Source organism: Colobus angolensis, unplaced genomic scaffold (assembly GCF_000951035.1).
Source record: "Colobus angolensis palliatus isolate OR3802 unplaced genomic scaffold, Cang.pa_1.0 Scaffold10, whole genome shotgun sequence".
Classification (NCBI taxonomy): Eukaryota; Metazoa; Chordata; class Mammalia; order Primates; family Cercopithecidae; genus Colobus; species Colobus angolensis.
The window spans coordinates 21,364,553-21,392,434 of NW_012110919.1; the positions used below are offsets into that span (position 1 = coordinate 21,364,553).

At 44.1% G+C, this 27,882-nt stretch overlaps 2 protein-coding genes across 6 annotated transcripts in view; one reads left to right on the forward strand and one right to left on the reverse strand.

Annotated features, from left to right (window-relative positions):
• Positions 1 to 22,479, forward strand: part of ANKRD13A (ankyrin repeat domain 13A) — a 42,539-nt gene extending 20,060 nt beyond the window's left edge. The window contains exons 5-15 of one of the 2 annotated variants that reach the window (XM_011936285.1): positions 417 to 560; positions 1,203 to 1,392; positions 6,380 to 6,446; positions 8,074 to 8,155; positions 10,058 to 10,119; positions 10,844 to 10,977; positions 11,837 to 11,994; positions 13,047 to 13,160; positions 16,485 to 16,645; positions 19,314 to 19,381; positions 20,394 to 22,479. In XM_011936285.1, the coding sequence (XP_011791675.1) occupies positions 417 to 560; positions 1,203 to 1,392; positions 6,380 to 6,446; positions 8,074 to 8,155; positions 10,058 to 10,119; positions 10,844 to 10,977; positions 11,837 to 11,994; positions 13,047 to 13,160; positions 16,485 to 16,645; positions 19,314 to 19,381; positions 20,394 to 20,589 (1,376 nt within the window). In that variant the 3' untranslated portion in view covers positions 20,590 to 22,479. The remainder of the gene's footprint in view (positions 1 to 416; positions 561 to 1,202; positions 1,393 to 6,379; positions 6,447 to 8,073; positions 8,156 to 10,057; positions 10,120 to 10,843; positions 10,978 to 11,836; positions 11,995 to 13,046; positions 13,161 to 16,484; positions 16,646 to 19,313; positions 19,382 to 20,393) is intronic. The other variant, XM_011936290.1, reaches the window with a different exon arrangement.
• Positions 9,370 to 27,882, reverse strand: part of LOC105507666 (chromosome unknown open reading frame, human C12orf76) — a 40,751-nt gene continuing 22,238 nt past the window's right edge. For 2 of the 4 annotated variants that reach the window (XR_001001133.1, XM_011936262.1), the window contains one exon: positions 24,216 to 25,517. Coding sequence is in view for 1 of the 4 variants with exons in the window: in XM_011936262.1 (XP_011791652.1) it covers positions 25,409 to 25,517 (109 nt within the window). In the remaining 3 variants the exon portion in view is untranslated. Of the gene's footprint in view, positions 10,925 to 24,215; positions 25,671 to 27,448; positions 27,565 to 27,882 lie in introns of those variants that run through there. The other 2 variants (XR_001001136.1, XR_001001134.1) reach the window with 2 other exon arrangements.

Here is a 27,882-nt window from a genome sequence, read left to right on the forward strand (position 1 = left end):
AAAAAAAAAAAAAAAAGTGGCATACTTTAGACATTTGATACTCTGAATGGTGGATATGACAATATGGTAGGCCACAACCATATGGCAAGAGTTGCATATGTGAGTGAAGAAGACCAGACGGACAGACCCTACATAGTGGGGACAGACTCCACTATAAAGTGGGGCTCATTTCGGGATCAAGAATACTCTTGGGAAATTTATTTAGACTTTTTTTCTGATGAATGGAACGGAACCTTCATTTTTATTTTTCAAGAGTGATTTCCTGTATGGTAGATATGACAGCCAAGACGTCCAGTTGTTTGATGGTCACCATCTTGCCACTCCCCTCCTTTTGTTAAATCAGAATCCTGATTTCCTGGCTTAGGTGTTCTACTTGGCCCTTGAGTTTTTCTCAGTAGTACACTTCTCTCCTCCAGTGCCCTTGGTTTCTAGAATATGCCCGAATGATGTCTGTCGCATCTGGAAAAGTGGTGCCAAACTGCGCGTCGATATCACATTGCTGGGATTTGAAAACATGAGCTGGATAAGAGGGAGGCGTAGTTTTATATTTAAGGGAGAAGGTGAGTGGCTTCTCTTGTAGTAATCACTGCTCAAGCGAAATTACAGGGTGATTTTTAACCATCAAAATGCTTTCACATTCATGTGCCTTTTCTGTCTGATCCTTCCTAGGGCATGTTTTTTGGTTATTCTTATTAATTATTCAGCTCTCCATCCCTGTCTTTGTTCTTGTCTGGCTAGTTCTCCTTCATGTGTCCTTTACCACCCAGCAGTTACCTTTGTGATGTGTCTGCTTCACTTTCCTGAGCCTTTGAGCACAGGCATTTTGTGTGTATCTCTGTATAACCCTCCATAATCAGGCATGAGAAATGGCATTGCTCACCCAATGTTGTGCATACATAATTTCTATGAATTCTGTAATAATATGTTTTATAAAGGACGTTGATGGAATATATTGCTAATAAGAATGCAAATTATTTAAAAATTCCGCATCTTTGGGGAAGATGGCTCAGAGCTTCCTATGTATTGTGGAAAGCTGGTCAGATAGGTGCAAATAGGTAGTCAATAATCAGTATACTGTAGGTTTTATCAGATAGCACCTGGGAGGACACACATGAAAGATGATGCATTTTAACATACGAAGCTTCCTTGTTTTTGCATCTTCCCTGCTTTGTGCTTAGTTATGTCTTTGTTTCCATTAATAGACAACTGGGCGGAGTTGATGGAAGTCAACCACGATGACAAAGTGGTCACCACTGAACACTTCGACCTTTCCCAAGAAATGGAGCGCCTCACTCTGGACTTGATGAAGCCAAAAAGCAGGGAAGTTGAGAGGCGGCTCACAAGCCCAGTCATTAACACCAGCCTCGATACTAAAAATATTGCTTTTGAAAGGTACAAATTTAGACTCTAAATTTTAAGGTCTAATCCCCATGCTGCCATCTTGAGTGACATGTATGTATGAATTGGAAATTATGGATGGATTGGGTTTTTTCTAATATGGCATAATAAACACTAATGAGTTTTAAGATTGATCTCTAACCAATAGAAATTGTAGCTGACACTCGACACCATCCATCATTTTTATAGCACATTGGTTAAGTCTTAGAAGACTTAACCAACATGAGGAATATGAAGAAATGTCTTCTTTTTCTTTTATGTGCCCTTTCTAGTGGCTTTTACTTGAATCTTATTTTTGTCTTGATGTTTATGGATCCATAACACTCAGTCCCAGACCACGGAGCTTGAAGTTTCTGGAGGTTAGAATTGACCCAGTACTGAGTTCAGTTGTACTGATATTGGTCAGTCAAATTCACACTTACTATATAGTTAAATGTTTGTTTGATTTTTTTTTTCTAACCCACCTGTGAGGTTTAATGGTTTAGAGCAAGAATCTGGAGGGGATTCAGTTCTATTCCAGACTCATAAAGAATTCTCCAGAGAGGTCTGTGCCTTGGTTAATCCAGATGAGAACACCATCACTGGTCATGTGCCTCTGGGCCACATGGAGGGCTTGGAGGGCCTTTGAGTAGAGGCTGTCAAAGCTGTTTGCCTGTGTCTACAGTGGAGAACACTGACCCGATGGAGTCCTACGAGCACTGATGGTATTTGCCTAGGATGTCACATCCAGCTCTCTGCAAGTCAAAGTAGCTTAGCCTGAGAAAATGGACACTATTATCCTGATAATATTTGCCTAGGATGTCACATCCAGCTCTCTGCAAGTCAAAGTAGCTTAGCCTGAGAAATGGACACTATTATCTTGATAGTATTTGCCTAGGATGCCACATCCAGCTCTCTGCAGCCTAAGTAGCTTAGCCTGAGAAAATGGACACTATTATCCTGGACTTAGGCCTTCTTTTCTCTTGATGAATATAATAACTGTCCTCTCATTATATTTTTCTTTTCTTCTTTTTTCTAATAATAAAATTGGTTAATAAATTTGTTTAGTCAAGCATAAAACTTGTTAAGTATCCTTTTCTTCTAATTTAGATTGAGCAGTGGAATTAGGACATCTGTCCAGGGCTGCTGCTAGGACAGGAGGGTAGCATCCCTGGAGGGAGGGTCAGTCCTCTTCTGCCAGCCTCCTTGCACTGGCCTGGCCAGTTGACATTCGCTGTCTTTTGGGGACAGCAACATTTAGGGACTGACTGGATTTCCCTTGGAGGATCGTGGAAAGACATTTCCAGGCTTCCGCGTACCCCTCTGTAGGCAGGGAGGGCCCCTTCAGCTTAGGGCTCTGTTTGTATCCCCAGAAGGCAGAGGTGGCTGCCTTTTCTGCCACTGTTCATCTGTAGGCATGAGAGGGGGAGGAGCTGAGTGCCATCCGCAGGGCTCCTAAATAACTGTGTGACTTTGGGCAAGTGGCCTCATCTCTCCAGTTTTGTTTCCTTAGCTGAAAGAAATAATGGAGTGAAGTCTCCAAAGTCCAGGACTCTTAAAATGTCTTGAGAAGAGACATTGTTCCTCATATTGTTCAACAGTAGAGTTGCCAGAGTCATTGTTTGTTGAAGTGTGATTTATGAAGAGAGCCTGACAATTCCTGGCTGTTACCCCACTGAGTGTAAATGAGAAATGATGGCATATTCCATTTGTACTGAGGACTAAGGCACATTTTTGTATTTTTGCGCCCACAGGGTTTTCTGGGTTTTTGTTGTTGTTGTTGTTGTTGTTGTTTTTTGAGAAGGAGTCTCGCTCAGTTGCCCAGGCTGGAGTGCAGTGGCGTGATCTCGGCTCACTGCAAGCTCCGCCTCCCGGGTTCAGGCCATTCTCCTGCCTCAGCCTCTGGAGTAGCTGGGACTACAGGCGCCCGCCACCACACCCGGCTAATTTTTTTGTATTTTTATTAGAGGCGGGGTTTCACCGTGTTAACCAGGATGGTCTTGATCTTCTGACCTCGTGATCCACCATCTCAGCCTCCCAAAGTGCTGGGACTACAGGTGTGAGCCACTGCGCCCAGCCCCAGAGCCCACAGGGTTTTCAGAGTGCTCAAGCTAACTCTCTTGCAACTGACAGTGTGTTGCTGAGAGAATTTTTGGAAGACAGCTGCTTTGTTTTAATGGTGCTCAGAATTAAATGTGTGCTTGTCATGCACTGAGCAAGAATTGAGCCACTCCTTAGAATTGATACCAGCTACAAAAAGAATATAGCTGCTTTTGAATGTGAGGTTTGTTGGTACAAAAAGTGTGTGAATTTACTTCTGATCAGAGGTTTGAGTATTCATTTGATTGAATTGGAAGGTGTGGCCTTCTCTCATTTTCTTTTCTTTCTTTTTTTTTTTTTTTGAGATGGCTTCTCACTCTGTCGCCCAGCCTGGAGTGCAATGGCATGATCTCAGCTCACTGCAACCTCTGCCTCCCGGGTTCAAGCAATTCTCATACCTCAGTCTTCTGAGGAGGTGGGATTACAGGCACCCTCCATTGTGCCCAGCTAATTTTTGTATTTTCGTAGAGATGGGGTTTCGCCATGTTGGCCAGGCTGGTATTGAACTCCTGATCTCAGATGACCCGCCTACTTTGGCCTCCCAAAGTTCTGGGATTACAGGCATGAGCTACCACACCCAGCCCCCTCTCTCATTTTTTGATGGTCACTTTTGTCCACTTTTTTCTAATCTGTTACTCAGAGCTTATGTGGGCAAATTAATACCGTGCCCTGATGAATTTTTGGCCTGCTGTATATACACTGTGATTGCAGTTTGAATTTTTCCCTTCTCTGAAAGATTACGCTTGCCCACCTCAAACAAAATATTCCCTGCCACCTTCAGAGCCTTTCTCCAGATTGTGTAGCAACCACCAAGACACAGTGCCTGTGAAGTGGCCTTTGGTGTGGTGGTCTCAGTGGAGACAGGCAGAGGTGAAAATGGCACAAGAGGGAAGCCAGGTGTTCTATCATCTTCGGATGCATTTGCATGCAAAGTTACCAAGGGCCACAGAGTCATTAGGAGATTAAAATTTAAAACAGGGTATGAACATTGGGTTGAATAACTAAACTGCTTCCAAGAGTGGAAATGCTGGGCCGGGCACGGTGGCTCACACCCGTAATCCAGCACTTTTGGAGGCCGAGGCAGGCGGATCATGAGGTCAGGAGATCAAGATCGTCTTGGCTAAAACGGTGAAACCCCATCTCTACTAAAAATACAAAAAAATTAGACGGATGTGGTGGTGGGCGCCTGTAGTCCCAGCTACTCGGGAGGCTGAGGCAAGAGAATCACTTGAACCCAGGAGGTGGGAGGTGGAGCTTGCAGTGAGCCGAGATCGTGCCACTGCACTCCAGCCTGGGTGACAGCGTGAGACTCTGTTTCAAAAAAAAAGAGTGGAAATGCTAAGGGCAGTAGAGGCAGGATTGCTGAAGGAGCAGAGGTAACCCAGTGAGGAGCTTGGTGGTTCCTTGGGAGAAAAGCATAGTGCCGTCTTCCCAGAGTGTATGAAGGGTGAGATGGAGCAGACGTCGTCATCCTTCCATCCATCAGAAGAGTCTGTGCCAGAAAACAGTGACTTCCTGTGCCAAGACATCAAGTGACTTAAGCAAACAAGGAACTGAGGATTGAAGGAAAAAGACTATCTCAGTTTTCTGGTATTGATGATAAAAGGGGACTGTGGCTTATTAATCGAGTCTGGTTCCTTACCTTCTCCCTGTGACTGTTATCTTGTTTCTGAAGTGTACGTTGGAGATAGCATTTGGTATAATCCTGTTAGGATTCCTCTGTTTCCATCCTTGGGTCGTGCTGTCCTAATTATAGACAACTAGTAGGAAAATGGAGCTCTGATCCCTCCTGTTCTGATGGGCTAAAATACACACGTAAACTCATTATACCATCTGGACTAATTTCACTGACCAAATCCCATTAGAAGAAAAGCAAACTATTTGGAAACACAAAATGCAAATAACCACATATGTTCTTTGTAACGTGGCTGACCTGCTGCCATTCCCTGAGCTTCCTGCATGACGTCCCAACTCACTCAGTGGTCAGAGCAGAAGTCAGGCTGTTGCCCTAGCCAAGGCCAAGAGGAGCTGGGATGTGATGTCCTAGACAAAGGGTAGGGCTGGTCAGGGGTCCCCTGTGAGAAGCAGCGTTTCCCAGGGCAAACTGCTTTGAAAAAGAATCAGAGCCTTCTGACTGCTCTTGGCTCCTAAATACATTTTTTTCAGGAGTATGTTGAGTTGAATAACTGAGATTTTGGGCATATTACCAGTACTGCATCTGCCACTGGAATGCTGGGCTACTTTAAAAGGAGTTCCACAAGATGGAATTAACAGCTGGGCTAAAAAAAAATCTGTTTTTCACATCCTTTCCCCTGCTGCACCAAACCTGCCCAAACATGTGACTCATAGCCATTTTGCAGGCCTAATGGCATCTCCAAGCAGCTCACCACAGTGATGAGTTCCTGGCCCACCTGCTCTTTTGCAAGGAACAGGATGGTCTGTGCCTCATTGTTCTAAGAATTGCTCGATTGAGATGTGACTACTTATGGAGATCCCACCACTGACATCCATGTCCCCAGTTAAGATGACTCAGATAAATGCTCTGACCTGGTTACCACCTTGTGGCGAGCCCTTGGATGTTGGTCATCTTCACTCACTTCTTTGGGACTGCTGTGCAATAAATGTCACCACGTTTGTCCTCAATGCTGGCAGTTTTGTAAAGAAGCCAAGATTGGAGGCTTTCTATGCCTGGGGTGAGGCAAATTGATTAATAACTGTGGGAGGAGGGTGGGGGTGCACAAGCCATCTGTCAGTGCTAGCCGCCTTCTGTGGACAATAGGACCATGATTTCTAAGTGTCCTTCACTAACTTAAGCTGGGGGGAAAAAACTATAAAGGCTGCAGATATAAATCTGAATGGCATATTGTACATGTAGAAATTTGTGGTGTTCACTTTTTATCAGAACTAAATCCGGATTCTGGGGCTGGAGGACAGATAAAGCAGAAGTTGTTAATGGTTACGAAGCAAAGGTAAAAGGAAACTCTTAAAATAAGATTTAATATAGCTATTTAGCTTCTATGCAAATGAGGAATCTGTTCCCATTTTTTTCATGCATCTGTGCCATGGAGATGCTCTGGGGAATGAGAACTGTCTAATGTGTCTCTCACTTGGATTTTTTATTTTGTCTTATTTGACTTTCAGAAAATGGGATAGCATGCCCTGAGGAGGTCTGTAGCTATGCCAAAGAGAAACAATATTGTAGAGAAGTGAGTACAGGTACCAGTTGTTCTGGTAGGAGATGACAAGCTAGTCATTCCCTTAATTATTTAAAAAAAAAAAAAGAGGAAGAATTAGACTTCACATGTGTTCAAATATTATGTAGTAGCTTTTGAGTCTCTTTTCTGCTAAATCAGCTTAATTGTAGTCAGTGGGCTCACAGCCCATTTGCATGACATCAGTGCGTTTAAAACATAGTTGTAATCATGGAGACGATTGTCAATACAGTCATCTGGCATTTTGTCATCTGGAAAGCTCTATTTCCTGGCCTTTCAGTCCCGCAGTACAGCAGGGCTTGATGGCTTTTGGTGATGGAGCCCAGTGCTGCAGGGTCCTCTGGTGGCCTCTGAGTGAGCAAAGAAAGTTTACGTCATGCTCAGCAAGATACATTTAGAAGCACTTGTCCTAGTGCTGAGTGTGTTTTCTGCAGCTTTCAATGTTGGGGCTCCTCATGTGGCATATAGAGAGAATTCTCTGTTAACTGTTATGTTTGATTTTCTAGATGACCATATTCCCCAGTTGTCCTTGATAACAGAGCATTTACTCTGGCCGTTACAATAATTTTTGTCAGTGCATGGAATGCCTTTTAAATAGTGACTTGCTGGTTTTCTCTAAAGCTCGTAAGTCTAGAGAACCTTGTGTTCATACCTTTCTCTTCTGCCCAGCAGATGGCTGTCTGAGTCATACTAGTATTACAAGATTACCAGCAGAGGCAGGGTGCGGTGGCTCACGCCTGTAATCCCAGCACTTTGGGAGGCCCAAGTAGGCAGATCACTTGAGGCCAGGATTTTGAGACCAGTGTGGCCAACATGGTGAAACCCCATCTCTACTAAAAATACAAAAATTAACCAGACATGGTAGCACACGCCTGTAATCCCAGCTACTCTGGAGGCTGAGGCACGAGAATCGCTTGAACCCTGGAGGTGGAGGCTGCAGTGAGCCGAGATGACGCCACTGCATTCCAGCCTGAGCAACAGAGGGAGACTCTGTCTCAAAAAAAAAAAAAAAAAAATTTACCAACAGAAGTACAGGATCCTGATTTGGGTACCTTAGTTTAATAGAAACCCAGGTGGAAACCTAGATTGCAGGGCATTTGTTTGAGACTGTTTAGCCACAGCAGGGCAAGCAGGAAGATACAGCCTGTCACTGCTAACTCCTCGGTATTAAAACTGTCAAATACGGGAGGTAACTGCTGATGCATTTTTCAGTTGATAGTTTATATACTTTCTCTGAAGGACCCTAATGATAGTTAACCATTTCTGATTTTTATTTTGCTGGATTGTTTTCTGTTTTTTTGCTTCAGCATTCTTGCTTTTGCTGTGCTTATTTTTGGAGTTTTGATTCCCTGTGTCACTGTTTTCTTTCGCATACACCTCTCAGGTTTACACAGTAAACAATGTGAATGTGATCACCAAAATACGCACAGAACATCTGACCGAGGAGGAAAAAAAGAGATATAAAGGTAATCACCACCACCCTACCACCTCCTGTTCTGTTGTTATTTTTTAAGCCTAGAGGGAACTCTTTGTTGGCTCTGTTAAGTTTAGGGTTAATGTGATTGGGATGTGTTAAACCTAACCCTAACTACTTCTCTTTTTTTTTTTTTTTTTTTTTTTTTTTTTTTTTTGAGACAAGGTCTCGCCCTGTCACCCAGGCTGGAGTGCAGTGGCACGATCTCAGCTTGCTGCAACCTCTGCCTCCCGGGTTCAAGTGATTCTCCTGCCTCAGCCTCCTGAGTAGCTGGAATTACAGGCACCCACCACCACACCTGGTTAATTTTTTGTATTTTCAGTAGAGACAGGGTTTCTTCATGTAGGCCAGGCTGGTCTCGAACTCCTGACATCAGGTGATACTCACCTGCCTCAGCCTCCCAAAGTGCTGAGATTGCAGGCATGAGCCACCGTGCCTGGCCCCTAGCTTCTTTTTATAAAAATTTCTGGCCAGGCATGGTAGCTCACGCCTGTAATCCCAACACTTTGGGAGGCCAAGGCGGGCGAATCACCTGAGGTCAGGAGTTTGAGGCCAGCCTGACCAACATGGAGAAACCCCATCTCTACTAAAAAAATACAAAATTAGCCAGGTGTGGTGGCACATGCCTATAATCCCAGCTACTCAGGAGGCTGAGGCAGGAAAATCACTTGAACCTGGCAGGCGGAGGCTGCAGTGAGCCGAGATCACGCCATTGCACTCCAGCCCGGGCAACAAGAAAGAAACTCTGTCTAAAAAAAAATAACAATTCCTGGCTGGGCACAGTGGCTCACACCTGTAATCCCATAATCCCAATACCTTGGGAGGCCAAGGTGGGTAGATCACTTGAGCCCAGGAGTTTGAGACCAGCCTGGCCAATATGGTAAAACCCTATCTCTACTAAAAATATAAAAATTAACCGGGTGTGGTGGCACACTCCTGTCATCTCAGCCTCTGGGGAGGCTGAGGCAGGAGAATCGCTTGAACCTCAGAGGCAGAGGTTGCCGTGAGCCAAGGTTGTCCCACTGCACTCCAGCCTAGGCGACAGAGCTAGACTCTGTCTGAAAAAAAAGAAAAAGGAAAAAAATTTCCTTAGTCTGACTCATTCTTCGAGGTGTTTCCCCATAGTTGGCCTCAACTATAATTAAAGCTATTCATGAGGGCTTGTTTATGTGTTATCAAGAACAATTGTGGAATTCAGCTAAAAAAGGAGATAAAGATATTTGAGAACATTGATCACTGGAATGAGTGATTTAGTCCAAACTATTGTGATGAAAGATTTAGACAGAACTTGGGGTCTGAGCAAAAACACTGCATGTGGTTGCCACATCCCAGCCCCATCCCAGCCCCATCCCAGCCCCTCCAACTCTATGGCCTTGTGAAATTACTTCTGCTCTGTGCCTCAGTTTCCTCAGCAGTGAAATGCAGGTGATATCCAACCTTCCTTAGAGTTATTGAGAGGATTAGATGAGTTACGACGCGGAAGCCTTTAGAATGGCGCCTGCAGTATGTGGTAAGCATGCAGTAATTGTTCACCAGCACCACCACCACCATTGCCATTACTCCACTTTGACAGATGAGGGAACCGAGGCCCAGAACACATGGATAGCGAGTGGCCAAGGTGGGGTTGGAATCCAGGTCTGGCTCACTCCAAAATCCAGACTCTTCCCATTATTCTGCTTTAATTATTACAGCTGTTTATCTGGTTTAGAGATCCTCATGAAAAGCACCCAATAAAGGACAACTTAGTTTATGGTTATTGTGAATGATTTGATCAGCCAGTCTGTAATTGCATTTCCTAATGAGGTAGCTTGGACCGGAAACTTTAATGAAGATCTTTTTTTATAGCCACAAGTAAGATATAATATTAGACTTTAAACTTCCCCCCTCTCTGTAGCGGACAGGAACCCACTGGAATCTTTGCTGGGAACTGTGGAACACCAGTTTGGTGCACAAGGGGTAAGTTGAGGCAATGAGCTTTCATTGCAGTTAGATGAGAGGAAACAACTTGTCTATGCCTGGGATGGCATTTACTGGATCCTGAACAGCCCACTCTTTGTAAAGGCCAAAGATACCCCCAAGCTGGAATTTCAGATACTCTTGGAAGAGAATTAGATGAGTGAATCTTTGAAAACAAAGATTTTAGAGGAGGGGTAGTGATTATAGAAATCAGGTGCTTCCCCTCTTATCCATTATAAACGAGGGGACTCTCTATAGAAATGGAACTTAAAAAGGACTCAGGACTTTATATTGCAACAGAGCACCTTAACAAATATTTCATTACTCAGTGCTCACAGTAACTATGTGAACTTGGCACAGTAGATGTCTCTGCGGGGCAGAAAAATGACCTTTCCACTGTCAAAGCTAGACAGGGAAACAGCTAGAACTTCAACTCCAAGTCTTCCAAGTCTCATGAACTTTCAGATATTTTTCTTTCTTTGCTATAATCAGGAGATAAAAATTTAAAGGAGAGGAGAGAAATATTGTGAAATGAAGAAATCCATTAGACTTGCCATGTAGTTTGGTGATACCCTCATAGATTTTCTTGTTCCATTCAAAAAAGTTAGTGAATAGAACTTCTTGGTCTTAGCTGATTAACACGTCCACCTCAGACACTGAGTGCCGTAGGCCTTCACTTGTGAACATCACTTGGCATTTCTGACTCTCCCGAGTTCTGGCTCAGCAGGACCTCACCACGGAATGTGCTACTGCAAACAACCCCACAGCCATCACGCCTGACGAGTACTTCAATGAAGAGTTTGATCTGAAAGACAGGGACATTGGAAGGCCGAAAGAGCTGACGATTAGAACACAGAAGTAAGAGAGGTTCAGCTGCCATTTTCAACCTATGTATGTTTCAGAAATTGTGCTGTTTTATGGTGTTATGTTGAATCATTGCACTGCCCCCCCACCCCCCTTTTTTTTACGGGGGAGACGGGGGAGACGGAGTCTTGTTCTGTTGCCTAGGCTGGAGTGCAATGGCACGAACTTGGCTCACTGCAACCTCTGCCTCCCAGGTTCAAGCAATTGTCCTGCCTCAGCCTCCTGAATAGCTGAGACTACAGGCACGTGCCACCATGCCCAGCTAATTTTTATATTTTTAGTAGAGACGGGGTTTCCCCATATTGGTCAGGCTGGTCGCGAACTCCTGACCTCATGATCTGCTCGCCTGGGTCTCCCAAAGTGCTGGGATTACAGGCATAAGCCACTGCTCCTGGCCTCCTCTGCCCCTTTTTATAAAAAATAATTTTAAAATTACTTTGCCATGAAAGCCAACAGTAGATTGTTCATGTTATTAGCTCTTTTCCAAATAGAATCTAGATTGGATGTAAGAATTCCTTTTTTTTTTTTTTTTTTTTTTTTACTGCTAACCAGCTTCAGCGGATCAAATTCAAATGCAACTGTTTCCACCCGCTGTCATTTCTTCATGCTTGCTGTCAATTAAGACTTTGATAGTGGCGGGTTGTCAGGCAAGTCGCTTGCCTTGATTTCCAGATTTTAGGGTGATGTGAATTCCTCATCTCCCTAGACATTTGACCTTTAATAGGTCCGAATTAAGAGATGACTGGGCAGAGTGTAGAGTAAGGCTGCTGTTGTCTAGCCTACTGCATAGCAGTAATCTCCTTTTCCCATCTGGTGGAGATGGCCTCAGTCTTTTCTTGGTTGAATTCTGCAGGTTTAAAGCAATGCTGTGGATGTGTGAAGAGTTTCCCCTCTCTCTCGTGGAGCAGGTCATTCCCATCATTGACCTAATGGCTCGAACGAGTGCTCATTTTGCAAGACTGAGAGATTTCATCAAATTGGAATTCCCACCTGGATTTCCTGTCAAAATAGGTACTGCTAAATAAACTTCAGCAACACTTGGAGGTTCTGCCCATGTTTGTGGGTGGCAGCATGTGGGTGGCGGGATGCTTCAGGGAATTGGAATGCTTTAGTTCAAAGTAGCTTATAGACATAATGGAGGAGGTCAGAGTTCTCCTGTGGTTTAATTTGATTTAAAGAAGTGTTATGATTGGTGATTCATTTTGCATATCAAAATCAAGAGATCTCCAACCATCATTTCTATTTGCAAATGGTGCTGACAGATGTAAAAAGGCATAAAAACATGACACAGTCATTGTTTTAATGTCAAACCTTACTTCAATGAGACTTCAAATTCGATAATTATTTGAGGAAGACAGTTGACACCAAGATCCTTTGATACATAAATATGATCTACATCCCAAGCTAGTATGCGTAAAGTATGCATAATGCTGTATATATGTGTGTGTGTGTGTGTGTGTATATATATATGTATATATATATCTCATACATACTACACATGAAGAGTATTAATTTTGGATAGTTGTATGATCATGATGCTTGAACCCTGGCTCGATCACTTTACTCACTGTGATCTAGGAGAAAGTACATAACCCTCTTTTTTTTTTTTGAGATGGCGTCTCGCTCTGTTGCCAAGGCTGGAATGCAGTGGCATGATCTTGGCTCACTGCAACCTCCACCTCCCAGGTTCAAGCAATTTTCCTGCCTCAGCCTCCTAAGTAGCTGGGATTATAGGCGTACACCACCACGCCCAGCTAATTTTTTTATTTTTAGTAGAGATGGGCTTTTATCATGTTGGTTAGGCTGGTCTTGAACTCCTGACCTCAGGTTATCAGCCCGCCTTGGCCACAAAGTTCTGGGATTACAGGTGTGAGCCACCGCGCCCGGCCAAAAATACATAATTCTCAGTCTCAGTTTTCCCATCTGTGTATTGGGGAGGGTTGTTATGAGGCTTAAATAAAATTATACTTATCAAAGTACTTGTCATAGTAAGCACTTAGTAAATGATAACTATTATTGTTATTCTCAGTAAAGTTTACTTATAAAAGTTTTTATTTTGTTAGAAATTCCCTTGTTTCATGTCTTAAATGCACGGATTACATTTGGAAATGTTAATGGCTGTAGCACTGCCGAAGAATCTGTATCTCAAAATGTGGAAGGGAGCCAGGCTGATTCAGGTAAAAAAATAAATAAATAAAAAGTTTAGTTTTGTTATTTAAAAAAAATTTTATGGCCGGGCGTGGTGGCTCATGTCTGTAATCACAGCACTTTGGGAGGCCGAGGCGGGTGGATCACCTGAGGTTGGGAGTTCGAGACCAGCGTGACCAACATGGAGAAACCCATCTCTACTAAAATACAAAAATAGCCAGGTGTGGTGGCACATACCTGTAATCCCAGCTACTCGGGAGGCTAAGGCAGGAGAATCACTTGAACCCAGTTGGGGGTGGGGGGTGCAGAGGTTGCTGTGAGCTGAGATTTCGCCATTGCACTCCAGCCTGGGTAACAAGAGCAAAACTACATCTCAAAAAAAAAAAATTTATAATTCAGTCATCATATTCATAATTCACTCTGAAGCTGGAATATCTGAGGGAGTCTGTGTTGGATGAACGAAAACTTTAGATTTAGTTTAGATTAAGCAAAGAAAAACTTGTAGTATATGTATGATCCTAGTTATATTAAAAAGACAGGATGTTCTTAAAAATCAGCTTTATTGAAGTGTAATGTACATACAATAAAACGCTCTCATTTTAAGTGTGACGGTTCAGTGCATTTTTTTTTTTTTCCTCGAATATGGAGTCTCACTCTGTCACCTAGGCTGGAGTGCAGTGGCATGATCTCTGCTCACTGCAGCCTCTGCCTCCCAGGTTCCAAGAAAAAGCGATTTTCTTGCCTAGTCTCCCAAGTATCTGGGAATACAGGTGTGTGCCACCATGCCTGGCTGATTTTTGTATTTTCATTAGAGACTGGGTTTCACCATGTTGGCTAGGCTGGTCTGGAACTCCTGACCTCACGTGATCCACCCACCTCGGCCTCCCAAAGTGCTGGTGTGAGCCACCATACCCAGCCACATTTTGACAAATGTATGCATCTATGTAACCACCGCCACAGTCAAGATAGATAGCATTTCCATATGCCCCCAGATTTCCTCACGCTCCCTTGCCATCAATACAATTCATATTTTTAGATGCAATTGTAAATGGACTTATTTTCTTAATTTCATTTTCCAATTACTAGTATATAGAAATATAAATGAGTTTTGTATTTTGACCTTGACTCTTTTTTAAAAATTTTTTTAATCTTTTTTTTTCTTGCACAATTGCATGGCCAGAATTGACCTTGTTTATCTTGTAACATGGCTGAATTTACTTGTCTTACACTTTTTTGTAGATTTCTTAGAATTTCTTACATATATGGTCATGTTGTCTATTAATAAAGAAAATTTTACTTTTTCCTTTCCAATCTTTAAGCTTTTTATTTCTTTTTCTTGACTTATTGGACTGACTAGGACATCTAGTACAATGTCAAGTAAGGGGTAGGAATGGCTGTCCTTGTCTTGTTCCTGGTTCTAGGGGAGGAAGGATTGTTGTGCCATTAGGTTTGATGTTATCTGTGTAGGTTTTTTGTAAATGTCCCTTATTAGTTGAAGGACATTATTCTTTTATATTCTAGTTTGCTGAGAGTTATTACCATTTTTAAGTATTGATTTTTGTGAGATGCGTTTTCCGCAACTATTGTGATGGTCCTGTGTTTCTCCCCTATAGTCTACCAATAGGAGGAATTAAAAGATAGCATTTTAATGTATATAAATTAAGACTTCAAATAAAAACGAACTCGACAATAATATACAACTTTACGTTCCCATGTGGCAATAAAGTTGGGTGATACGTGTTCATGAGGTTGTGCAGCTGAGGAACACTCATGTACTCTTGGCAGGAAGAGGAGATCGGTATAGTTCTTGAAGAAAACATTTGGCATTACTGTGTAAACTGAAGATGTGTATGACCTACCAATTCCTAGATGTGTACCTAAAGAAACGTATGCACGTGAGCATCTGGAGACCCCAGTACTGGGCAGCAGCATCCACTCAAAACAGCAGAAACCTGGAAACAACCCAAATGTCCTGAGATGGTAGAATGTGCTATTGTACTCTGTTAATACAACAGAATAACATATAGTATTGAAAATAAACATTTATAGCTGTGTGCGTCAAGACTGTTGAATTTCAAAAGCATAATGTTGAATGAAGAAAATCCAATTTGAAGAATAAATTCCAATGATTCCATTTATGTCGAGTTCACAAACAGGCTAATACAAACTGTTAGGATGATATACATGTGGCAAACTCCAGAGAAGAGCTAGGCAGTGTAACCAACTATTCTGAATTATGTATTTACCTCTGGAGAGGAAGAAGGCGATATTGTTAACGAGGGATGTGCCTGTGGTATGGTATTGATAGTGTTCTTTTTTTTTTTTTTTTTGAGATGGAGTCTCGCTCTGCCGCCCAGGCTGGAGTGGAGTGCAGTGGCGCGATCTTGGCTCACTGCAAGCTCTGCCTCCCAGGTTCATGCCATTCTTCTGCCTCAGTCTCCTGAGTAGCTGGGACTACAGGCGCCCACCACCATGCCTGGCTAATTTTTTCCTTGTATTTTTAGTAGAGACAGGGTTTCACCATGTTAGCCAGGATGGTCTTGATCTCCTGACCTCATAATCCGCTCACCTCAGCCTCCCAAAATGCTGGGATTACAGGCGTGAGCCACTGTGCCTGGCAGTTATTGATAGTGTTCTGTGTCTTAAGTGAAGGGCACACAGGCATTTGCTTTATTATTATCATTTTTAAGTGTTCAGATTTTTTTTTTTTTTTTTTTTTGAGACGGAGTCTCGCTCTGTCGCCCAGGCTGGAGTGCAGTGGCCGGATCTCAGCTCACTGCAAGCTCCGCCTCCCGGGTTTACGCCATTCTCCTGCCTCAGCCTCCCGAGTAGCGGGGACTACAGGCGCCGCCACCTCGCCCAGCTAGTTTTTGTATTTTTAGTAGAGACGGGGTTTCACCGTGTTAGCCAGGATGACCTCGTGATCCGCCCGTCTCGGCCTCCCAAAGTGCTGGGATTACAGGCTTGAGCCACCGCGCCCGGCAAGTGTTCAGATATTTTATAGATACTGTCTTTTATATATTTACCATGTATCTTCATGCAAAAAGAAGAAACACATTGGTGTGACGGTGCGTATGTGTTTAGAGGGAGAAACCTGCGCTCTTCGTTTTATAGTCTTGTGTATCTTTTATGACTATGTGTTCATTTTTTCCACTACAATCAAGGAAAAAGAAAAAAGCTGTATTCTGTCACTTTTTTCTGTCATGCTTCCTCAGAATCTCTCATATAATAGTAAGCCTTGATTATTATAATTTTGAGCCTTTCTTTTTTTCCTAATGTGAAACATTTTTGCAAAAAGTTGGAGTGGAAATGTAATGAACTCAGACATTGGACGGTTGCCTTTTGTGTTTCAGCTTCCCACATCACAAACTTTGAGGTTGATCAATCTGTGTTTGAAATTCCCGAATCTTACTATGTTCAAGACAATGGCAGAAATGTGCATTTGCAAGATGAAGATTATGAGATAATGCAGTTTGCCATCCAGCAAAGTCTGCTTGAGTCCAGCAGGAGCCAGGTGGGTTCATCAGAATAAATGGCAGGTCTTGGGAGGTCTTACCCTCTGGGTTAGCCTCAGTGTTTGGCTAATCTGAAAGATTTATTCTAAATATCAAGTTTGACACATTCATGGTATTTGCATAGGTTGTACTTTGTGCATCTGGTCTTCTTACAAAAGCTTGTTATGTAAGAAGAGATCATCTACATAATCCCAGTCAGCACCATTCACAAGATGTCTTCAGGCAGACTTTCCTTTTCCTCGTTTTCATGCACATAGCTTGTAATTCTGTACTTTTCGAGATGTGCTTCATTTTCTAGTACTGAAGCAGTAAATTCCATCATATTTTTCCTGAATCACACCATCATATTTTTCCTGAAGGATTACCTATGTGTCTGTAGTCTCAGATGAAGGTCATGAAGTGGATTTGAATCCCATTCCCTCCACAAACGGTATCATCTCCCTAAACTCTCTCTGGGTCTCTAGTGAAACAGAAAACGAAGGACGGGACAGACCTGTGTAAGCTGTAGGCTCTGTGTGTGTGTGTGTGTGTGTGTGTGTGTGTGTGTGTGTGACTTTTTGTTGCCCAAGTTGGAGTGCAGTGGCTATTCCCCAGCATGATCATATTGTACCCTAAAACTCCTGGGGTCAAGAGATCCTCCCACCTCAGCCTCCCAAGTAGCTGGGACTAAAGTCATGCACCACTGCACCCAGTGGAACAGTTACCTTTTATTGTTGTATGTGGTTCTCCCTCCATGCCTCACCTACCTGGGACAGTCCAAGGTTTGAGGTCCTCCTCCCCTAACATCAACTCCTTCCATCTCCTTCCTTCTGTGGCTCCTGGCTGTACTAGGGTAGGATCTGCTCTGCCTCCAGCACCCTCTGGTATGTCCTGGGTTCCTGCAGTCCATTTATTTGTTTGTTTCTTTGTTTGTTTATTTTTTGAGACAGAGTCTCTCTCTGTTGGCCAGGCTGGAGTGCAGTGGCGTGATCTCAGCTCACTGCAAGCTCTGCCTCTGGGATTCATGCCATTCTCCTGCCTCAGCCTCCTGAGTAGCTGGGACTACAGGTGCCCGCCACCATGCCCGGCTAATTTTTTATATTTTTAGTACAGACGACGTTTCACCATGTTAGCCAGCATGGTCTCCGTCTCCTGACCTCGTGATCTGCCCTCCTCGGCCTCCCAAAGTGCTGGGATTACAGGCGTCAGCCACCGCACCTGGCCCATTTATTTGTTAATTGACTTTTTCTTCCATTCTTCATTCAGATTTTGCAGAGTACCTTCTTTGTGCCAGGCTCTGTGCCAGGTGCTGGGAATTCTCTGGGAAGCAGTCCCTGCCTTCACAGGGCTGCTGCTTTGAGAACAGTGCTCACACTCCAGCGTTCTCACTGGTTTAAGCTTGTAGCTTTCTGGTTCTATTCCTGAGTCTTAGTGCTTGTGTAATGTGAGTCTACCTCCTCCACTTCCCCCTGCCACCACCATGGCCCCATTCCCAGACCCATTCAGTTTTCCAAGCCAGACCCCAAGCAAGCATGTTCCCTTTGGGAGGCCTCCTGGGAGAAGACCCCTGGACATCACCATCAGCCTGGTATGCTTTTCCTTTCCCTATGTAAGGGAGCTTAGCTCCCCTCGCCAGCTCCCAAGAAGCTTTATAAACCTTGTTGACCGTAAGTTTTAACAAGGGGAGTAGCCAAAGTTAAAGACTACCAATATTGAATTATGTCTTCTAATCTTGCCCTAGAAGAATTATTGGCTGGGTGCAGTGGCTCATGCCTATAATCCCAGCACTATGGGAGGCCAAGGTGGGAGGATTGTTTGAGCCCAGGAATTTGAGACCAGATTGGGCAACATAATGAGATCCTATCTCTACCAATTTTTTTTTTTTTAAAATTTTTGAGGCAGAGTTTCACTCTTTTGCTCAGGCTGGAGTGCAGGGGCACAATATTGGCTCATTGCAGCCTCTGCCTCCCAGGTTCAAGTGATTCTTATGCCTCATCCACCTGAGCAGCTGGGATTACAGGTGAGCACCACCAGACCCAGCTAATTTTTGTATTTTCAGTAGAGATGGGTTTTCACCGTATTGTCCAGGCTGATCTCAAACTCCAGGCCTCAAGTGATCTGCCAGCCGTGGCCTCCCAAAGTGCTGGGATTAGAGGTGTGAGCCACCGTGCCTAGCCTCTACCAAAAAATTTTAAAAGCCAAATATGGTGTTATGCATCTGTATTCCCAACTAGTCAGGAGGCTGAGGTGGGAGGATTTCTTGTGCCCCGGGGGTCAAGGCTACAGTGAGCTATGATCACACCACTACCCTTGAGCCTGGACAACAGAGTGTGACCCTGTCTCTAAAGAAAACAAAAACAAAAACCTGCTTTGGTCACTTGAACTTTGCCCAAGGTCAGCTGTGTTTCTGTTTTTCGTTGTGTGTATCTTCCACTTGAGTTAGCTATATTTAAGAGATTGATTTTGTAAAAAGGATGAGAAGGCTGTGGCTTTGAGTTAGGCTGTGGCATGTTACTAGCTGCCACTTAGGTGCTGTTTTTGAGGTAACCCAAGTCCCTGTTAGTTAGCACTATCGATAATGGTCATGGAAAGACTTTTAATTTGGTTCTTGCTGCCATTGTTTCTTTACCAGAATGGCACCAATTTCTCCTAAGACATATTCATGTCTATCATGTTTGTCTTTGCCAGGAACTTTCAGGACCAGCTTCGAATGGAGGGATCAGCCAGACAAACACCTATGATGCCCAGTATGAGAGGTGATTGACTAATGTGACTGTGGATTAAACCAGGGTGGACACAGGCGGGCAGACGTGTGGCACTGTGCATTTGCATGGTGACACACACTGGCAGAAAAGACTAGAAAAAGTAGGCTAGGTGCTGTGGCTCACACCTGTAATCCCAGCACTTTGGGAGGCCGAAGCAGGCGGATCACGAGGTCAGGAGATCGAGACCATCCGGGCTAACATGGTGAAACCCTGTCTCTACTAAAAAAAAATACAAAAAATTAGCTGGGCATGGTGGCGGGCACCTGTAGTCCCAGCTACTCAGGAGGCTGAGGCAAGAGAATGGCAAACCCAGGAGGTGGAGCTTGCAGCGAGCCGAGATCATGCCACTGTACTCCAGCCTGGGCCACAAAGCGAGACTCCGTCTCAAAAAAAAAAAAAGACTAGATAAAGTATTGGCTCTCCTGCTTCCTCTTGTGGCAGTTACTTATTGTAATAACTCTGGATTTGATAGCAAGTTTCCAGGAATGGGTGATAGAATTTCTGACTGGTTCACAGGTCAGTGCCATTGGGGGAAAGGTACTGAGTCAGTGTTTTCTGATTGGTTTGATCTTCTGTGAATGATGTATGACCACAGGGCCTAGATGTCCTCAGTGGGAAGTTTATATAATTGTAAAGATAAGGAAGTTTGTGGGAACAGCTCCAGAGAGTTAGGGAAAAACTGCGAGGATTCATTTCACGAAGACTTTTCGTATACTTAAGGTGTCTGTGAGAGCCTGTTGATGAAGAACCTGTTTTGCTTTAAAACAGATCCAAGTTCAATTCCCAGCCCTATCACTTACTGGTTGGGTGGTCTTGGGCAGGAGTGTGGGGTTTCTCACCTGTATACAGCACTTACACCCCCAGCGTTATGTGGGATTAAATGGCATCATGCATATTAAATGCCTGGCACAGTATGCCCTTGGTAAGCGATTAAGAAATGTAGTTACTGCTGCCACCATGATGATGGTAGTGACTCTCCCTTTTTATCTGTTTTCCAACCCAGGGCCATCCAGGAGAGCCTCCTCACCAGCACAGAAGGCCTGTGCCCCAGCGCCCTGAGCGAGACAAGCCGTTTTGATAATGACTTGCAGCTGGCCATGGAGCTCTCTGCCAAAGAGCTGGAGGAACGGGAGCTCCGGCTCCAGGAGGAAGAGGCTGAGCTCCAGCAAGTCTTACAGCTGTCACTCACTGACAAATAGACCTTTTGGCCTGTGGGCCGCACAAAGCAGAGGCTCTGGGCTGTCACAGATGCTGTGTCAACCAGGGCCCCGGGGCTGAGGGCCTGTACCTCGCGTGCGTGCGGCAGACAACAGCTACCCCTTCTTTATGCAGAGGTACAGAACCAGGGACTCCCGGGCCCATCCAGGCCGCTCCCTGAGGTGGAGAAGGGACCAGGGATTGCAGGCCCCATCTCCAGGCTAAGGGGAGGAGAGCATCATCACTTTCCATTAGCTGTATTGGCTTGCAGGTCACATTTTTACTACCAGCTTTAGACAAAACCCCAATCCCCGCAGGTTTGTAGATCAATTTTTATCAAGGAGTGATAACAAAACAAGTTATTGCAGAGTCAGGGTGCTTTTATATATGAGAGCAGCAGCCGCCTTTGTAAAGTGTGGTCTATGAGAATTGGAGACACATCTTTACTGTTCACCAAAGAAATGGGTAATCTGTGCTGATGTACTCCTTATTTTTACCTTTTTACAGGGTTTCTAGGATGTTGTCATTATTCTTCCTTCATCTCTATCTGATTCCATTCCTTCCACACCCAGCTCAAGTTAGAGGAGATACATATAGAATCTATTTTAGATTATTGTTAACTATTTGCATCAAATTAAGATACACAAATGGCCATGGATGTTGCCTTCGCCTTAAACATTACTAATAGTTTCACATCACCTCACTGCACGCATCGAGGGATCTGATTTGAATTTGTAAAGGCAATTCTTTTGAGAGCAGGATTCTCCAGGCTAAATCAAAGGCAGCTAATCCTGTCCCTGAAGGAGCAGCTAGGGGAACCTGAGGCTTGTTCTTGAAGTGGGCAAGCTGGCCAAAATATTGGAACACACAGAACCAAACCAGGTGTGTTCCACACCTGCACGAGTGAAGGATTTCCACATAGACACCTAGGAAGAACCCACTGCATGCCCTAGACTCACTCCAGAGGAAGGATGGATTTGCAACCAGAAAGGGAGCGGAAAACCATGGAGCTCCATGGCTCCTCATTCAAAAGGGAAAATGATGATTCCACATTGCTTTTCAGAGTTCAAATCAACATCTTTCTGAATAAATCTATTTTTTAACAGAATCTTTTTATTATTTGTAAAAGATATAAAAACAACTATTCCCATCAGTAGCAATACAAGGTTATACATTTTAACCAGATTTTCTCAGGCCTTTTTTGGATACCTTTAGTAGTTAACTGTCTTTTGTCAAACCCTCCTGTAAATAACCATCGCACAACATACAGAAGCCTGGGGAATACAGCCAAGGGCACTGCTCACTGTGGCCCATGTATTCATTCCCACAGGCTGCACTGAAATAACCTGGTAAACAGCACCCTCCTCCATTTTGCGTCTATTTCCTCTGTTGTGCTTCTTTGGGGATAGGAAGAGAAACATAACTACTATTCCAGGTAATGTCTGTATCATACAGTTAGTGTTGCCAGTGAAACGTTCCCAGACACAAAGAATTGTGCTTTTAATTCCATGTCACCATTTGCCTTTTTTTTTTTTTTTTTTTTTGTCATGATCTGACCAAAATTCCTTCCCTGCACAGCAGGCCAGTATAGGCAATGCCACATTTGTTTCAAATACGCAATGTGGCATTCTGTTTACTTCGCATTTGCTGTGAGCAAAGACACTTCTTGGAATGGCTGCAGCGAGACCGTGTCATTGGCTTACAAAGGTGACTCATAGGTAATTTCTGTGTTTGCATTCCACTGCTCTGCTCCCTAAGGTCCTTGACTTTCTCCCCTGGAATTCACTTAAAACGGGACTGAGCATTGTGTCAACCTGTTGCAGCGTTTTTCATATATGTGTTCACTCTAAAAATGCAAATAAAGACTGCTTCCTTAGAGGGTGCTCATACAATATTCCAGTCTTTTGAGTCTTTTTTCTTTCCAGTTTTTTCTAGTCACTGGATGTAGTGACCACACTTCCCGTTATGTATGTCAGTAGAACATTAGAATGCCTCACATTGCTCAGTTCATCACTGCAAAGGTGGCATGCTCCTCCCAGCCTTCCTGCCCAGGTTAACAAGCCCCGTGCTGCTTGTTTCAAATGGAAACTAAAAGCAAGCCAGTGTTGGGCTGTTCTGACACCCGTGGTTCCTCCTGGAGGTAACTGGCCCTTGTAGGGTAAGGGAAGCCCAGCCAACATCAAAGCTCTGCATCAATGCTATCCCTTGAAGCCAAGTGCTTTATGAGGCTGTTCCTAGAAGTCCAGATGATAAGGCTTCCAAACTCTTCCTCTACCTAAATATGTTGGTATTAAAAACAACAATGGCAGTGACCAGTAGAAATGGGTGGGTTCCAAAAATGAGGCTGTATTTCTGGGAAGATGTAAAGGAGCTGCTTTGCTTTTGGGGGAAAGTAGATACCAATACTTGAAGCTACAAGAACACTATGAAGAAAAACATTACTCCTTCGGGTCAAGGGGTGCAATGACTATGGATTATTTAAAAACTGAAAAGCTAAGCTTGAGTGGCCCAATATCAGCAGAAAGTTTTTGTTTTTGTTTTTCTGAGACGGAGTTTCGCTCTTGTTGCCCAGGCTGGAGTGCAATGGCGCAATCTCGGCTCGCTGCAGCCTCCGCCTCCCGGGTTCAAGCAATTCTCCTGCCTCAGCCTCCTGAGAAGGTGGGATTACAGGCGTGTGCCACCATGCCCGGCTTTTTGTATTTTTAGTAGAGACAGGGTTTCACCATGTTGGCCAGGCTGCTCTCAAACCCCTGACCTGAGGTGATCCACCTGCCTCGGCCTCCCAAAGTGCTGGGATTACAGGCGTGAGCCACCATGCCCAGCCAGAAACTAATTGAGCAATTTCTGCACGTTAGACACTGCTAGGAGCTAGGTTCCTAAGGCACTCTGCTCTATAAACAAGCTTGTCACACTACATAAACGTGGCATGTCAAGGAAGTGGAAGTCTGCTCTAAATAATGACAGGAAAGGGAAACTCATAACTGCCAGCTTGGTTACAGTCTCTTGACCATAAATGACATCAAGGAAGATGAACTGGATATGGAAATTTCCAGTGATTCTGTGGTGCAATGAATGATGGAGTTCAAAGTACCACCTAGACCTCTGTTTAGAAATATATAGGTTTAAGCCTGAGGTCCAGGTGGAAAAAAATACAACATGCTGATATGACTCCACGGAGCCACTAAACCATAGGCAACACTAGGAGACTTCCTAATCTCAACTTTAGGCCAGGCACAGTGGCTCATGCCTGTAATCCCAGCACTTTGGGAGGCAGAGGCGGGTGGATCACCTGAGGTCAGGAGTTTGAGACCAGCCTGGCCAACATGGTGAAACCCCATCTCTACTAAAATACAAAAAAATTAGCTGGGCATGGTGGCTCATGCCCATAATCCCAGCTACTCCAGAGGCTGAGGCAGGAGAATCGCTTGAACCCGGGAGGTGGAGGTTGCAGTGAGCTGAGACCACACCATTGCACTCCAGCCTGGGCAACAGGAACCAAACTCCATCTCGGGGAAAAAAAAAAAAAAAAATTTCACTTCACAGAGCTTCTTTAAGTGATTAGATCAAATTCAAACACATACCTGCATTTCAAACACTTGGAAAATAATTGGTGGAGTAAAACAATATATAGGATTTTACTTTAATTTTAATTGACATTTTGCTCAAAAGCACAGAACAGTGAACATTTCAATGGCTCAATGTTACAAGATTACAAACAAAATCCTTAAGTTAAACAGTTACAGTATCCTGCTTCAGTTATTTCACATTAAATGCAGGTTGTTAAAATCAGTGCTGTGCTTGAACACAAGATAAGCATTTCAATTTAATAACAAAATTAAATCTAGCACCTTGAAATAAATATTGACGACCGCTTTATAAGTATGAAAGTATTATTTCAATAGGAGGAAAAAATCCAGTTCACCAACAGTGCAAACTAATAGCAGCATTTTCAAAGAGGAGATGAAATTTGTGTAAACACACACTGGCCGGTACAGTGGACATGCACTTCTGGCTGGGCCCTCCCCACCCAGGGATGAACAGAGCGCCTGCTGAGCCTTTTACATTCCAAATCTGGAAAGCTACCTCAAGTTTCAGACCGTGGGCTACAAAGACTCAAATGCAGGGCAACAGAGATCAATGTGTTTAAGCAGGATGGGGTCCTTTTTTGTGAGAGGCCAACCTAGTAACATTTCCAGTCCAACCCCAGAGTCTTCCAGGCCAAAGGTGCATGTAGTAACAGGTCTACCTGATGTGACCCTGACTTCAGGGGGAGCACCTGAGTGCAGGGCCGGATGCAGGTAAGGAATGAGGGCCCAAGTTCCCCACAGCTGACACCACTTTGCAACCAGCGCATTTTAGGCCAACTCAGGTGAGATTTAAAAAAAAAAAAAAAAAAAAAAAACTGTGATTCTTAACCCACTGTAACCAAATGGTTCTTAAATAGGGAATGTCTACATGGTAAGTCTCCCTCTATTAACATTTTCAAGCATTAATGATGAGTTCTTTCCAGTGTGGTTCTTACAGGCACTCACAAGGTGAATGTTTTCTTTCTCATGAACACTCCATCTTTACACTGACCCTTGGAGCTTTCAGGTCTTACTTTTAACAAGTACAGTCAGATAGAAACACTGAGAAGCAGATTCAGGGGCCAATTATTTGCACTACAGTGTTAGGAAAAAATAATTTCTAGTAGATGTTTTCTTCTAATTCATTTAGCGTTTACCAACTGTCCAGACCAAAGGTCATTTCCAAGTAGTAAAGTTTTGATTCCAACTTCTCCACTGGCCCATGTGCAACACAACTTATCCTATTCCCAAATACTCATTGAAGAACTTGTCTGGCTGTCACCGACGCCGAATGGGCTTGTAGACACAAAATGCCATGAGGATGACAGTCACCAGCAGGATGCTGAAAATGGTTCCCATCAACACTGCAAAGGGAAAACAGGTTACTTCCTAACGGCAGCTCCAGGTTAGGCAATTCATCTACTCACTGCCAATGATTTATCAAATGCCACTTGCTGCCAGGCACTATGTCAGGTGCTGTGCAAACAGCTGTAAACAGATCCTCTCTCCAGTTGTCTCTATGTATAGTGGGGGGAGAAACAAACAGGTGAGAGCATTTCACATATCTTGATATACCATGAAAAAAACAGTAATGGGCTAGGGATGGAGACGGGGTGGGCAGCAGGAGGTAGGACAGTCAGGAAGCATCCGAGGAGGAGACTCACAAGCTGAGACAGGCCGAGTGTGGTGGCTCATGTCTGTAATCTCAGCACTTTGGGAGGCCTAGTTGGGTGGATCACTTGAGGTCAGGAGTTCGAGACCAGCCTGGCCAACATGGTGAAACCCCATCTCTACTGAAAATACAAAAATTGTCCAGGCATGGTGGCAGGTGCCTATAGTCCCAGCTACTCAAGAGGCTGAGGCAGGAGAATCGCTTGAACCCAGGAGGCGGAGGTTATAGTGAGCCAAGACTGTGCCACTGGAAGACAGAGTGAGACTCCATCTCAAAAAAAAAAAACACAAAAAGCTGGGACCTTACGAGTGAGGCTCTGCAGGGAGCGTGCTGCAAGCCCAGGGATCAGCTAAGGAAGGGCCTTGAGGCCAGTATAAGCTCAACACACTCAGTGAACAGAAGGGAGGCAACCAGGCAAGGAGTGCAGGAAGAGAGGCAGGAAATCAGGCCAGAGAGGAAGGCTGGGGCCAGTCTGTACAGGGCCTTGGAGACCATGAAGGAAACATGGATTTTAAGTTTAAAGAGAAGCCACTGAGGGGTTGTAGGCAAAGGAATGACATCATCTGATTTAGTTGGGAAAAAAGAGATTCCTCTGGCTTTTGTGTGGAGAATTGTCCGATTATAGTGGGGCAAGAGAGCAGGATGCCCAACTATACCTTTAAAGCCATTAATAAAAATCTGGAGATTCAATGAAGTATTTCAGTCTCAAGATGAGTCTCGACAGGGCCTTATGAGCAAAGAGGCAACTAACCCACAAATCTGTTATGTTTGGCCGGGTGCGGGGGCTCATGCCTGTAATCCCAGCACTTTGGGAGGCCGAGGCAGGCGGATCGCGAGGTCAGGATTTCGAGACCAGCCTGGCCAATATGGTGAAACCCTGTCTCTACTAAAAATACAAAAAAATTAGCTGGGCATAGTGGCGTGCGCCTGCAGTCCCAGTTACTCAAGAGACCGAGGCAGGAGAATCGCTTGAATCCACGAGGCAGAGGTTGCAGTGAGCCAAGACTATGCCACTGCATTCCAGCATGGGCAATAGAGGGAGACTCCGTCTCAAAAAGAAAAGAAAAGAAAACAAAAAAACTGTTGTTTTTAAGACTAAATTTCACATCTGAAATTTTCAAGGTGCTCAGGTGAGAAACGGGAACTACAACTGACTACTCAAGTTGAGCCCTGGAGGTATAGGATAAGGACCCGGGCTTTAAACTACTTCATAACACAAAAGAAAAAAAAAAAAGAAATAAAAAAATAAACTAGCATAACCAGCAACCGTTCAGAGATTTATTCAATAGCAGCAGTGATATGCAATCTTGTTTCTGTGACTATCTCAGTGATCTTGGGAAACATTCAAAACCAGCAAATGTACACTGACGCGTGTCTGTAGCAATGTGGGCCCACCCCAGGTTTCAGCTGGGGCCTAACCATCGTTGTTTTTCAGTCTCATTACTGTTCCTTTGAGAAACTAAGATTTAGTCAGACGAGGTGGCTCATGTCTGTAATCCCAGTACTTTGGGAGGCCAAGGCAGGCAGATCATGAGGACAGGAGATTGAGACCAGCCTGGCCAACATGGTGAAACCCCGTCTCTACTAAAAATACAAAAATTAGCTGGACATGGTGGCGGGCACCTGTAATCCCAGCTACTCAGGAGGCTGAGGCAGGAGAATCGCTTGAACCCTGGAGGCAGAGGTTGCAGCGAGCCCAGTTCGCACCATTGCACTCCAGCCTGGGTGACAAAGCGAGACTCCATCAAAAAAAAAAAAAGAAAGAAAGAAAGAAAAAGAAAAACCAAGATTTGACCTTGGTTTTACTCAAATCAGTAACTCTGTAGTATCTGTGACAGCCCCCCCCAACATACCCTCCACACTTAAAACAGTTATTATTTTAAAACCGACTATACAGAAAAATCAGGCCAGGTGCGGTGGCTCAGGCCTGCAATCCCAGCACTTTGGGAGGCCAAGGCAAGCAGATCACCTGAGGTCGGGAGTTCGAGACCAGCCTGACCAACATAGAGAAATGAAGAAACCCTGTCTCTACTAAAAATACAAAATTAGCCTGGCAT